This window comes from Hippocampus bargibanti, linkage group LG04, assembly GCF_051943395.1.
Source record: "Hippocampus bargibanti isolate YZ-2025 linkage group LG04, ASM5194339v1, whole genome shotgun sequence".
Taxonomy (NCBI): domain Eukaryota; kingdom Metazoa; phylum Chordata; class Actinopteri; order Syngnathiformes; family Syngnathidae; genus Hippocampus; species Hippocampus bargibanti.
The window spans coordinates 23862131-23876633 of record NC_142737.1 but is presented as its reverse complement, the minus strand read 5'-3'; the positions used below and the strand labels follow the sequence as shown (position 1 = coordinate 23876633).

At 41.7% G+C, this 14503-nt stretch overlaps 1 protein-coding gene across 2 annotated transcripts in view; it reads right to left on the bottom strand.

Annotated features, from left to right (window-relative positions):
* The window catches only part of zdhhc8b (zDHHC palmitoyltransferase 8b), a 58665-nt gene extending 47318 nt beyond the window's left edge, over window positions 1-11347 (bottom strand). The window contains exons 1-2 of one of the 2 annotated variants that reach the window (XM_088994797.1): window positions 11093-11196; window positions 10008-10086 (exon numbers count right to left, since the gene is read on the bottom strand). Coding sequence is in view for 1 of the 2 variants with exons in the window: in XM_088994795.1 (XP_088850921.1) it covers window positions 11093-11196 (104 nt within the window). In the remaining variant the exon portion in view is untranslated. Of the gene's footprint in view, window positions 1-10007; window positions 10087-11092 lie in introns of both variants that reach the window. The other variant, XM_088994795.1, reaches the window with a different exon arrangement.
* Window positions 11348-14503: the final 3156 nt, after the last annotated feature.

The following is a 14503-nucleotide window of genomic DNA, read 5'->3' as shown; positions in this document are numbered from 1 at the left end:
TTCAGCTTTCTATAATGGTATACACTTCGATAAGCATTTTCATTTTAAAATAAAGAATGTTCGACCCATGTACACTTGATACAAGGTGTAAGGGGTTGTCAATCTCAATGATGCTTGGAGCTAAGCTGTCACGGTCCTTTTGTATTGGATTGGATTTTCAAAACTCAACTAAAATATATGGGGGGGCTCATTAATATGGCCTACTGTGTTTTTAAGTATGTATGTAAACATACATACATAGAGAAATAGCCAGATTGGTCTGAAACATTTTACTTTGTGATTAAAGTACCACACACACACACACAAAACAAACTACAATAAAAAAATAAGGGACGTTTGGTTAGCAATACCTGCTAATGGCATTTTAAAAAGACTAATCCAATGTACCCTTTTGATTAGAGTCTCTGTCTGTGTTTTTCTTCTGACAGTTTATTTTTTCTTCTTGGTTTAGTCACCTTGAGAGGCCAACGTCTGAGTGCAAGTGCCAGTTCCTTGGTGAAAAACAGTAGAGGGAGAGGCTGCACGTCTAAATGATTCCCACATGTTGAGCAAGTAGACACTTTCCAGGTGGCCCCAGTTTATGAACTTGCGGGGGAGGAAAGCACCTCACGACGCTTTCTCGCACTTTTCGCCCACACAAGGTCACGCACAAACTCCATATGGATCTAGTTTTGTGAAAAGATGCCGTCTCAAGGCAACGTTTGGAGAAGGTCCTAATAGAACCCCGAAGGTGGCAAGACCTCACTGAAACAAATAATCCAGCTGCATTATGAACCAAACTGATTGAGGGATTCAAAGTGATCCCTCCTCGGTGAGGATGTCTCACTGAGTAAAAGTACAGTACATAGCAAACCATGCATGCGTGTGGCCGTCAGAGTTTAATTTCCAATCATTGCTAATGATCAATGTGATCAATTGATCAATGTGAAAGTGTATTTTATGGGAAATCGGGAATGCAGTCTAACTTGTCTAATCACTTGAAAATATGTTGATTGACACTACACAAACACTTTGGGTTTTTTTTTAGCTGAGAATCGATGCATCTTAATTCGATTCAGGTAATGGATTCGTAAGTGGTGACAAATTTGCACAAAAAAGTGCTAACATATCAACACACAGTTACTAATTACTGGTCTTTGTCTGGGGCTTTTTCAGGACTAATTTGGGTGCAGGAGATTTGGAAATCTGTAATAGTTTCTATGTTGGTAGTCCTGTGCAATTTGGCCACATGTTCATAAAAACTAGCAAAGCAATATTATCCCTGGTCATCATTAGCTGACAGTGCATTACAATTATGTTTTACAGGATACATTTTGAAATTGAACTGATTTTTTTGGGGAGGTGGTTGCAAAAAGTATGCTACTGAATTATCAAGGTAAAAACTTGTCATTTAATGAAATGCGTTTTTCCCACTCATTTGTCACAGACTTCAATTAAAAAGTCACAAGGAGTTGGTTTTGGATTTCTGCAGGAAACCGTCCTCACCTGCACTGTTCAACATCCAGGGTATGGACATAGAGAGTGTGACCTCCTACAAGTAACTGGGTGATGTACTCAACAATAAACTGGACTGGACTACCAACACAGATGCCCGAATCAAAAAGGCACAGAGTCGCCTCTTCCTACTCTGGAAACTAAGGTCTTTTGGGGTTCAGGGGTCACTCTTGAAAACTTTCTATGACTCTGTGGTTGCTTCAGCCATCCACTATGGAATTGTCTGCTGGTCAGGCAGCATCACCAGCTGGGACAGAAAAAGACTGGAGCGCCTGGTCAAGAGGGCCAGTTCTGTCCTGGGCTGCTCGCTCTCTGGAGGAGGTATGCAACAGACGGACACTTGCTAAACTAAAAGCTATAATGGATAGCCCCTACCACCCTCTCCTGCCCACCCTGACAGCACTGGGTAGCTCCTTTAGCCAGAGACTGTTACACCCATGCCGCAAGAAGGAGAGGTACGGCTGCTCGTTCCTACCAACTGCTGTCAGGCTTCTTCATAATTATTGAATAATAATTGAATGAAAAAATAACAATATGAATGTATGGATGATCTAATCAAACAGACAAACCTAAAGCTCAAAACATCTTTTGACTTCCACTCAAATATAAAGCGCTTAAACAGCCACCAACTAAATTGGAGGAAGCCAACAGCTGTAATGGATAATAATGTTGGGGATTTTTTTAATTACTAGCTTATTTTACCCAACCTCCTGAAAATGACAGCAGCTGAGCATGTACTATACAGAAGCATCAAAAGGATGCAGATTGGAACCTTGAAACAAACATGTCTTCGGATATCTTTAATTAATATTTCTGGAAAGTCACTGATGTAGTGATGCGGGCAGAAAGAGCCTCAGAGAATTTATGGTGTACGAGACATGGTATATTTTGGATTAAACACATTTTTAAGGTAATGCACATTATTAAGCTATGAAATAGGATATCACTAAATAGTCATATCACTATGACAGCACAGAACAGCCATCACTACCAATTAAGATTGAATATCCGTGAACTGTAGAAAGTGAAATTTTAAAATCGGGGGATTTTATTACTCAAGTACAAATACTCACAGGGGCGGATACTCCCTTGTGCTTCACTAATTCTTAGTTCACATGTGGAAAGTGTGTCCAAGGTCTGGTCGGAGAAATAAGCATGGATTGAAAGGTGTCTGAGCCTGAACACTTAAAAATAGTCTCAGGTGAACGGGAGGATATTGCCCACATCGCACTGTGACTTTTCTATAGGTCAAATCTTCTAAAATGGTCTCTGGCAATGGACTGAGGGGGGACATACTTGTTTGTGCGCGGCCTTTTTTTGTAATGTGGGTAAATGGGCCAGATTGTTCATAGATCAGGTAAAATACACCATTCACAAAATGTTTTTGGCTTTGAGGTCAGATTTATGGCAAATACAAAAGGTTCATGACACAATGATATATCATGAACGTGGGGCATTTAAAGGACAACCGACGTTCTCCGGACAAGTTGTGTCCATAATTTGTAAAATGTCTTCAAATGACTTCTACTGAGCGTATTTTACAAAGATTCCACCGCATATAGCTATATTTTTTAAGACTCGTGCTGAATATTCCGGAAGTGTTGTTTTTGAGTTGGTGACGAGTCCTCATCCTACGTCACTGAAGGAACGCCCCTGACCGAAAAAAACGACACATTGTAGATCCTTCCATCACGTCAATGCATTTTGGTGTACTTTGGTCTGAAAACTTCATGTAGGACCAAAAGGAGGCAGAAGAGGGCGACAAAGCTCAATGTAAGGAATCAATCAGCCTGTGGAAATGGGCTGATTAATTCCTTACACGGCTTTGTCGCCATTTTCTGCCTTTTTGGGTGGGACATTTCCCACCCCTGATGCCTCAAAATGACACAGAATAAATTATTTAATCGATTGCAAACATGTATGCTTTCTTCTTCAGAACTATTTGAATCATATTCATAACTGGATGAGTAACAAGAAAGCATATTCTCCGAATCTGAAGCCATTGTTTTGATTCTCCAGCAAGGCAAGACGTCTTGGGGTGACGTGACGAACAAGGGGGCGGGACCTTCTGAAACTGGCCACTTCCTGGTTCATTTTTTTTTTGCAGATTTTGGACACTTTAAGTCATTTTTATTGGTGTTTTGCATTTGACTAAAAATATCATACTGCGTGTTGTGGGTATTTTAGATGCTATAAAATGTTTTTCTGATGTCAGTTAAGAAACAAAAAAGTGATGCCGGTTGTCCTTTAAGTCCATGGATGCATTGGTGATTTTCTCATTGCAAACAATTTACTCAATAAAACGTTAACAGTAATGTTTAGTACGCCACAATAAAAAAAAAAATTCTAACTCAAAAATTCGGCATGACCACTTGAGCATCAATTAAAGTTTGACGATGATGTCTGATGCTATTCACAAGTCGACGTTTTATCTAATGAGGTATGGCATCCCACTCTTCTTGAACCGCAGTCCCGGTCCGGAGAAAGTGCAGGTCATTCCACTTGAAGTACAGCCTCCGCCTACATCAAACAACAGATCCGGTGACAAAAGTGGCTGATGCATAGCGCTCTCCTTGACGTGGCCATAATTTCTACTCAATGTGAATCGACTTACAGCAAAGAGCAGCACTGAAGCCTACTGGTCCCTCAACCAGCGTATATGTTCTCTGGCTCGCGCTGAATATTCAGGAAGTCTTGTTTTTGAGTTGGTGACGATGCCTACCGTGACGTCACGCCTGGAACGCCCCTGACCGAGAAAGCCACACACAATGCATTTTGGGTACTTTGTTTGGTCTGAAAACTTCGTGTTGTTCCGTGCTGATGGCGAAATTAAAAGGAAAACATATAAATAATGCGATGGTGAATCGTGTTGCACCAAGACTACTATTTGATACTAGCTGACACAAATTCCCAGCAGACAAATCAGCCCATTTCCAACGGAGCTTGGGCGCCATCTTGTGCATTTTCTGGGATGCTACATTGGAGTCCAGATGCCTCAAAATGACACGGAAGGACTACTTTAATCGATTGCAAACATTGATGCTTTCCTCTTCAGAACAATTGGAATCATATTCATAACTGGATGAGTAACAAGAAAGCATCTTCTCCGAATCTGAAGCCATTGTTTTGATTCTCGAGCAAGGCAAGACGTCCTGGCGTGATGTCACGAACAAGGGGGTGGGACCTTCTTAAACTGAAACTTTCTGAGGTAATTTTGAAGTAGTTTTGGGACACTAACCTTCTGAAACTGAAACTTTCTGAGGTCATTTTGAAGTAGTTTTGGGACACTAAGTCATTTTATTGTTGTTTTTCATTTGACTAAAAATATCAGCCTGTGTCTTTTGGGTATTTTAGATGCTATAAAACGTTTTTCTGATGTCAGTTAGGAAACAAAAAAAATGGCGTTGGTTGTCCTTTAAGACGATTACAATAGAAATCAGAATCATAAGTGAATTACGTCAACACATCCCTGACCAAGAACATCACTGAGATCATTCAGCTGATCTATGCAGCAGCAGCAGTTGACCTGGAGATGCTTGGTCATGAGACGAACAACACGGAGGTGCATGGGCCATCTCCATTGAAGAGAAGACTGAAGGACTGAAATTTAACTGTTGGGCATATGCTTTCAAAAGATTGGAGGACACATTAGGTTCACCAGTGAAGGTTTAAATGCATTTTAGGCTCATCCTGAAATCCATCCATCCATACCGCTTATTCCTCATTAGGGTCGCAGGGGGTGCTGGAGCCTATCTCAGCTGTTTTAGGGCACGAGGCGGGGGACAAAAAGGTTTCTTCAGCCGTCATCCGTACTTCTTTGAAGGTGTCAATTGGGCAATCAGGCCAGTCGTGAGTCAGAACAATAGAAGCTATCAGTGGAGCCACAGGGATTAGTCCTCTGCTACCCCAACATGAGAGCAGGGACCTATCATAGCAGAGTCCGGCATCGCCATGTCGGGACAGTAGGGAGATATACAGTAAAGTCTCGATATCGGTTATATTGATAATACTGCTTATTACGATACTATTTTCATTTCCCGTGCACATTTCTAGTCTTTTTATGTATATTTAGTTCCGTTTAGTACGATTCATGGTTATTACGATAATCCGGTTACTACGGTGCTCTTTTTCATCTCCCGCCGGACATTTTGCTATGTTTATATTGATACAAAAGATACTTAAGGTGAATCAATATTTGCTTAGGGGTTTCTATACAGTACCACCATTATCGAAATCTATATCGGTCGCGTCGTTGGTCACGTGGTAGAAAATGGCGTCTGCTACACTGCGCAAGGCACGGGAGCTGGTCACGTGACCTGGTCACGTGACCAGCTTTCATGTTTTAAACTGTCATACGCGAGCACAATAAAAAAGGCGTAGCAGAGCTTATATACAGTACTGTTGTTCAACACCAATTTAAACCATGGGGAAACGTAAGAATTGTGATCTCGGAACAAGGCAATCGTGACTGTCGAGGAGAATCCAACAAGGAGCAAATCCTCCATCGCGAAAGAGTTCGACGTGCCGCAGAATACTTCATCAACGTAAGTAATGTAAACGTTGCAGTTTTCGTTTTCCATACATGTATTTAATTGTGTAGTATTCAGATATCTTTATCGCTTGCAACAATCACTGTTTTTCATATGTTTGTACATGCTGGTGTTTGTGGTTTCGTGTGTATAGAACAACGTGAGGATTTTGCATTGGTTGCATTTTTGAAAGGAAATAGTCATTAAGAAAGTGTAAAGACGTTTTTATTTTATGCATAAGTTTATTTTTCACTTCACTACTGTACAAAAAGCATGCTAGATACGCAATCCATGAACCGAATGATAAAATTACATGCCATATCAAAGATCCACCATTTACATATGCCCCCCCCTTTTAATGCAGTTCGGCGCAGGACGGATCTATCGATAGTATAGTTATATCGACATTTTTCTCTCTCTCTCTCTCTCTCTCTCTCTCTCTCTCTCTCTCTCTCTCTCTCTCTCTCTCTCTCTCTCTCTCTCTCTCTCTATATATATATATATATATATATATATATATATATATATATATATATATATATATATATATATATATATATATATATATATATATATATGGCCGAAACTACCTGTAAGACTTTAGTTTGCTGACGAAGCTTCTTGGATGAGAAGCGAAACGTCCGACACCTTCAAAGAAGTACAGATGACGGCTGAAGAAACCTTTTCATCGATAGACACTAAATGTTGGCTTCCACATTAGCTTGCCAACATTATTTTCTGTTCCGTTTCTCTGTTGCAGTGCTAGACACCCGGGTAAAATTTAAATGAGGGCTATTTTTTATGACGGGTCAATTTTTTTTATTAGTGCAGCTGGACAGACCGCATAAGGCTGCCTACTTTGTCACCAGATATACAACAAAAATGCCATTTTAAATATGCATATTGTTGCTGATGGTGTAGTGGTATAATTGTCTGACTTGTGACGGTGTCAAAGTCGGTATGTGTGCTCATTTATCTCTATGCAGTGTGTGTGTGTGGGGGCGGGGGTAATCTGCCTTTTGATGGAATAAGCTACAGCAACCGCAGTGTTGAAACTGAATGGCATTCGTGCATTCATCGTGCATTCGTCAGTTTTTGTATGGCACCAAAGTACATGACATTATTTTAATATGAATCATCCTTAATGAATGAATAAAATGATCCAGCCAGCCAACCAAGGGTTTTGAACAATAGATTGATTTTTTTATAGATAAAGATATTGAAAAAGATTTACAGGTGCATCCAGCGGTGACAAACTGAGTATTGAGAGCTCCACTGCAGTCGTGAAAACGTGTTTATAATCCCCCTCCCACATACACAAAGACACGCACCCTCTTAAAAATGAATAACTAAATAAATTATTATTTTAATTGAGGAAGAGGGATACACAGTAGTTGAGTGGTTAGCATGTCAAATTCACAGTGCAGGGGTACTGAGTTTAATTCCAGCTCAGGCCTCCCTCTGTGTAGTTTGCATGTTCTTCCTGGGCCCGAGTGGGGTTTTTCTGGATCACACGTTCCAAAAACATGCATGGCAGGCTGATTAAACACTCCAAATTGTCTCTTGGTGTGAGTGTGAATGAGAAAATGTCCCCATTGTGGGACTATTAAAGGCTTTCTGAATCTAAATACAGTAAAGTCTCGTTATATCGATATCGGATATATCGATAGTCCCGGTTATATCGATACTATTTCTATGCACGCACGGAGAAAATTACATGCAAACAGGGTCGGATATATCGATAGTCCCGGTTATATCGATATTTTTTCGGACTCCCTTGAATATCGATATAACGAGACTTTACTGTAGTTGTTCGTTTCTGTGTGCCCTGTGATTGGCTGTCTACCAGTTCAGTGTGTTACCGCCTACTGCCCAGACAGCTGGGACAGGCTCCAGCATCCTTGTACCTCAAGTGATGATAAATCAGTTTGGAAAATGAATGAATGAATGAATGAATGAATGAATGAATGAATGAATGAATGAATGAGCAAAATGCCGCTTACTGTGGGCTGCCAGTCACCCATCCCTTTCATATAGTAAGCAGTATGATTTATTTATGTATTTATTTTTTTAACTCCTGAGGTTCATTAAAAAGCTCCAGTCTCCACGTTTTAAAGGTCTATTAAATAGCAGAGAAACAAAGAAGTGTTTCTATAACCTTTAATAGTCAACAGATGTTTAAAGTATAGAAAACACAGGAATATCAGTTACATCTTCAAATTAAATTGCAGAGAAGAGAAAGAGACCACAAAAAAAAGATGACCATGAATGAAATAGTTTGAAATGACAACGATGTTTATCTCACCTACTGGATTTCTATACCACTCTGCAGTCCATCAATGTCAACGCCGGACATAGCAAAAGAGTAAAACCCTTCAAGAATTTCAGGACCAAACAATGCTTTCTAGAGGATCTGAATGAAGCACAACTGAATGGATGTTCTCTGAAAAGGAGGAAACAGATGTGGAAGCTGAAGATTACAGCCCCATCACGCCTGCTCACAAAGCTCTCCACTCAAATTGGAGATTGACTGGGACCGCATGGCAACACTCACGGCTGCTCTCATAATTCACAAACGGAGTGCAAGACGTGCTAAAAGAAAGTTATTTCTCGATGATGAATTTACAGTTTCGATTCATGTTCTGTGAGTTTAACGTTGGCCTAATAGACATAAAAACTAATGAGAATGGCATTTCCATTTCCAGCTGTACTTATTTCCAATGTGGAATTTCAAAGTGTAGAAATAAGTAACATGTTTTTTGGCGATCAAACCAATGTTGTTTTACAGTAGATGCAAAAATAATCCACAACTAAAAGCTTAATTTATCTCCAGGGTTTTCCCCATGCTTTTTGTTGTCATGCTGTGACATTAGAAAAAAAACTATGTCTGACCTAATATGTTTTAATGTTAATCTCACTGGCCAACAAAAGCTGTTAAAAGGCAAAAAGCAGCAACACAGGATTTATCGGCCATTGGCGCAATGACACCAGGCACTGCCATGGCAAGGATAACTTTTGTGTTACTTAAGTTATAAAAACAGAAACAAAACTATATATCTTTTCATTTCTTTGTTGTCATTTAAGAAGCATGTTTTTATTCTATTTAGAAATTAAATACTGAACTGTGGATTATATTGTGAAGGGGAACGTTATTAAATACAAGGCGAGTCTTGGACCAACATAAGAGACTTGCGTGTGTGCATGTGTGTGTTTGACAATAGTGTGGCATGGCCTAGTTTGAACGTACTGTATACTGATCCCCAGGGTGTACCATTATGCTCAAATCAATCCTCTAGGCATTTAACTGCAAAATGAAGGAGCAACAGAGTAAAGTCTTAATCCTCAGCCTTGAACCATCTGCTGTTGCATGAACTTTGCTGAACACTTAAGTGAGCTCCACAATTCTGATCCTGGTATAAAATGACCTGCTAAATTATTTTTGAAAACCATCTCTTGAATTCCACTATATTCCATCCAAATAGAAATCACAGCACATTTGGCCAAAATGAGCTTGCAAATGAGGCTATTTGTGTATGCAAAGTCAGCACGTCACTTGGACTTGTAAAGCTGCAGTCCAAGCTACCTACAAAACCCACAAACACCATATGGTTGCCTCGGCCTCGTGTGTTGACCTTAAGATTGCCAAATCAACAGGGGTAAGGATCAAGTCTGTTCAGTTGTTCACACATCCAACAAACAATACAATAAACAGTCACCGTTCATGTACACAAAGAATGATGAAATCATGATATACACACACTGGATAAGGGGGACATTCTAAAATGGTGTTTTACTTTTTATCACACATTCTTACTTCTAGTTTTGTGTCTGGCTGCCTTCAGTGGGTGTACTTGTTGAACAAATACATTGTAGCCAAAATAAGATGCACACATTCACCACATTGCGGTGGTTCCAACATCCATTCATTCAGTCTGTGAATCACTATTGTTTTATGGAAAGTGAATCAAGATCTTAGAAACATACCATTCATTCAGTCCTTGATTTTCCGATCTGCTTAATCCTCACTGGGGTCGTGGGGTGCCGCTGGAGCCATCTTCAGGCACTAAACAGGGGACACCCTGGACTGGTTGCCAGCCAATCGCAGGGCGCACGGAAACAAACAACTATTCGCGCTCACACTCACAACATGGGACGATTTGGAGTGTGCAATGCATGTATTTGGAATATGGGAGGAATCCGGAGGGCCCGGAGAAAACCCATGCAGGCCTGAGGAGAACATGCACACTCCCCACTTAGAGGCTGGTGCGGGGATTGAACCCACAACCTGTGCACTGTGTAGTTGGCTCGCTAGCCCCTGGACCGCCGTGCCGCCCCTGACAAACATACACTCAAACACTCCAAATTTCCACAATGAAAAAACTTAATAAAAATATAGTTACCTTTTTAACCTTCAATAATGTCAAACCTAAATGTACATTATAATAGTCGTTAGCGGTCTGGTTAAAGAGGATTGCAGATTGAATGCGCGTGGGTTTCCATGATGATAGTGAGGCTGGGAGCTTAGAATTTGAAAACAATTGTGTCCATCCTTGCTTAATACGAACTCAAAAACTGGGGCATAAATGACCAAAACGCTCGGCTCATATACAGTAACCTGTTCATTATGTAACGTCGGTCGTTGGTTTGCGGAGGTAGCCGAAATTATGACTTTTCAAACACGGTCGGTGACTATGGTAACCATTCTAAATACGTACTGTATGTGGATTTCACTCGATGGCCTGTTGAGCCAAACCAATGTCAATTCAAAATCAAATAAAGCTTTCACTGGAACTGGAGTTTGTGAGGTATAACTGAAGCGTGGAACTTGTGTTGGACGACTGCTTCTTCAACTTGCAAGGCTCTCGAGCAAGTAACTTGGTCTTCCACATGCAGTATAAAGTCTGAATGAGCAACGGAGGCTTTTGCAGCCCAACCTTCAAAGTGCAATGCTATGCCCCGCTGACAGAGACGCTTCATTGAATTGTTTCCGCCCCAATGGTTGAAATCCACTCGTGCAAACGTGAAAAGGGCATGCATACGCGAGAAGGAAAATGTGACGTGCAACTTACGTGAAAACGAAAAATAAAGTCGTCGATCCCACAAGGAGAGTGGCAGCTGTGGACACAGGGATGTATTTGGTGGGTTTAAATCTCTTTCCAGCGCTGGTGGGCATTCTGTAATTTCCACATTCCTTAATTGTTTATCCCGGGTGCAATAGCATGGAGAGAAAAATGATCCACTATCGCCTTTATGGTTCTATTCTGTGTACAATCAGTCTCGTATTATTTTTTGCTGGCGTTGAAGCTGCATCGGTCCTTGCAGTGAGGAACAGCACAGCGATTGAAAACCTGGAAATCCCACCCTTCCAATCCAGCCCACTAGTGAGGTCATTGGGCCGCTAGAAAAGGTGGAGCCTACCAAGTGTCCAGGCGGCGTTACATCATGAATTTCTGAAGAGATACGGAGAAGACTTCATTCGCTTCAATGCAACTACAACGAACTCTATTGAGAATAGATGAGTTCGTTCATCATTTCCTCATTTTAAACGGGACATATTGAGAAGTAAAAATCAACACTGTTGTTCTTTGCACTGTCTACTTTGTCCAATCTTTCATTTGATTTTAATTTAAATGCTGGGGTGTTCCTAAATCTAAATCGTTCTCAAAAACTTGCTGTATTTTCCACCAGAAAGCAGAGACCAGAGCTCCCGTCGTCCTATAGATAGTTTGGGTAGGAACGCCACCAAGTGGCCGTTTGTTGGATATTTGACCACGGAATAAAATTCCACCATGCCACATTTTGGTTTGAAGTACGTAATTAACATTTAAATATTTCCGAGTTTATATTATCTTTCAACATTTCACAACACCTATATCAATTTAATCCTCTTCGTTTTCAATCTGTTTTGCTTATGGGGGACAGCTTGTCAATGATTTCGCGTTTCTAAAAATTCCACCTCTGTATAATTACCTATTTTTCATTATAAAATCGTCATATCAGAGATAGTTTCTAAATGTTCACACGATTGGACCTTTTAAAGCAGGATTTATTGGGAACGACAATAATGACGACTGACCCCCAATCCCCCAACACCCCAACCCCACGCACAGGGCGACCCACGCCTACTGCTAAAAAACAGCTGTGATTGGCTCCAGCACAACCCCACGACCATATTGTGGATAAAGCGAAGAGGAAAATGAGTGAATGGGTGAATGAATGGGTGAGTGTAAAGAGTTTGACATTTCTCTTTATTTGTAGAAATGGTAGTTGTCAGATAGCCCAGGGAAATGACACGCAGATGTATCCCAGAGCTTGATCGTGGCGTGGAGTCGATCGAGTGAGTCGAGTGCTGAGCGGGTCTCTGCGAGCTGCGTGTCTGTCTGGGTCTGAGTCCGCAGAGGACAAAAAGGTGGAAGTTGAAAAAGAAAGAGTGTTACATGACATTTAGGAGGGAGTTGAGACAAGTACTGGGTGGGCAAGAGGTCCTTCCAGATGACTGGCAAACTACAGCGAACGTAATCAGAGTGACAGGTCGGAAAGTACTTAGTGTATCGAGTGGAAGAAAGGTAGATAAGGAGACTTGGTGGTGGAATGTGGGACACTGAGAGGACGGAAGAGAGTAGACAGCAGTACAAGGAGATGCAGCGCGCGGTTAAAGTAAAGGTGGCAAAGGCCAAACAAGAGGCCTATGATGACTTGTGTACTAGGCTGAACAGCAAGGAAGGCGAGACTATTCTTTACAGGCTGGCGAGACAGAGAGACAAAGATGGTAAGGACCTGCAGCAGGTTAGGGTGATTAAGGATAGAGGTGGTAATATATTAACAGATGCCGGTTGTGTGATGGCAAGATGGAAAGAGTACTTTGAAGAATTGATGATTGAGAAAAATGAGAAGGAACAAAGTGGAGAAGATGTGACTGTTGTGGACCAAGACATGGCAAACATTAACAAGGATGAAGTGAGGAGGGCGCTGAAGAGGATGAAGGGTGGAAAGGCACTCGGGCCTGATGGATTTACCAATCAATGTCACGTGAGGATTGACAGCTGGGGGTGGGGCCGCACCTCCCCGATTTCACCACCCGCTGTCAATTCCCTCATCATAGACACTGGGTATTCATACAGGTCGCGGCCACCTTGCTAGTGGCGGATTACTGATGATCACCTCATATCTCGCCCGTACCCTGGACTTTCTCAGCTTCGGTGCGCGTGGTGATCCGGTCTGAGTTTTTTTCCCTGCGTCCCGTAAGTGTCTGCCTTCTTTTGGGAGTGTGCCTATTTTTGTACCAGCGCGTGCGAGTTGCTTTTAGGCGTAGTAGGCGGGTCGGTTTTCCCCTTACCCTCCTACTCGTCGTGTTTTAGTGTTGTTTATTTTTTACTATTCCTCTGGTCCACCTGTTTTTGGACCAGCACCATTTGTTACATTAATAAACACCCTGCAAGGATCTTCTGTCTCTTTCGCCTGTTTGGGGATCCAAACATTCCACTTCGTTCCGACGAGTCAGTTGCTTTCTGCCTCGTTCGGAACGTGACAATCAAGGTATGGAAGTGTCTAGGAGAGGTGGCAGTGGTGTTCCTGACTCGGTTATTCAACAAGATCTTAGCTGGTGAGTAGATGCCTGAAGAATGGAGACAAAGTGTACTGGTGCCCATTTTTAAGAACAAGAGAGATGTGCAGGGTTGTCGTAACTACAGAGGAATAAAGTTGATGAGTCATACAATGAAACTATGGGAAAGAGTTGTTGAAGCTAGACTAAGAGCAGAACTGAACATTTGTGACCAGCAGTATGGCTTCATGGCACAAAAGAGTACGGCAGATGCAGTGTTTGCATGCAGGTCTTCCTTTCGGTCTCCTACCTGGCAGTTCAAGGCTCAACATTCTTCTCTCGATATAGTCACTCTCTCTCCTCTGGACATGTCCAAACCATGTCAGTCTGGCCTCTTTGACTTTCTCTCCAAAGCCTCTAATATGAATTGTCCCTCTGATATACTCATTCCTGATCCTATCCAACCTGGTCGCTCCCAAAGAAAACCTCAACATCTTCAGCTCTGCTTCCTGTCTTTTCTTCAGTAGCACTGTCTCCAGTCCAAACATCATGGCTGGTCTCACCACTGTTTTATACACTTTTCCTTTCATCCAAGCTGAAACCCTTCTATCACACATCACACCTGACATTTTTCTCCAGCCGTTCCAGCCCGCATGGACACGCTTCTTCACCTCTTTTCCACACTCTCCATTCCTCTGGACAGTTGACCCCAAGTACTTAAAATCCTCCACCTTCTTTATCTCTTCTCCCTGTAGCATCACTCTTGTGCTTGGATCCCTCTCATTCACACACATATATTCCGTCTCACTGGGAGTGATCTTCATTCATCTGCTTTCAGGGGCATACCTCCACCTCTCTAGTTTCTCCCCTACCTGTTCCCTGCTCTCGCAACAGATCACAATGTCATCTGCAAACATTATCGTTCAATGAGATTCTT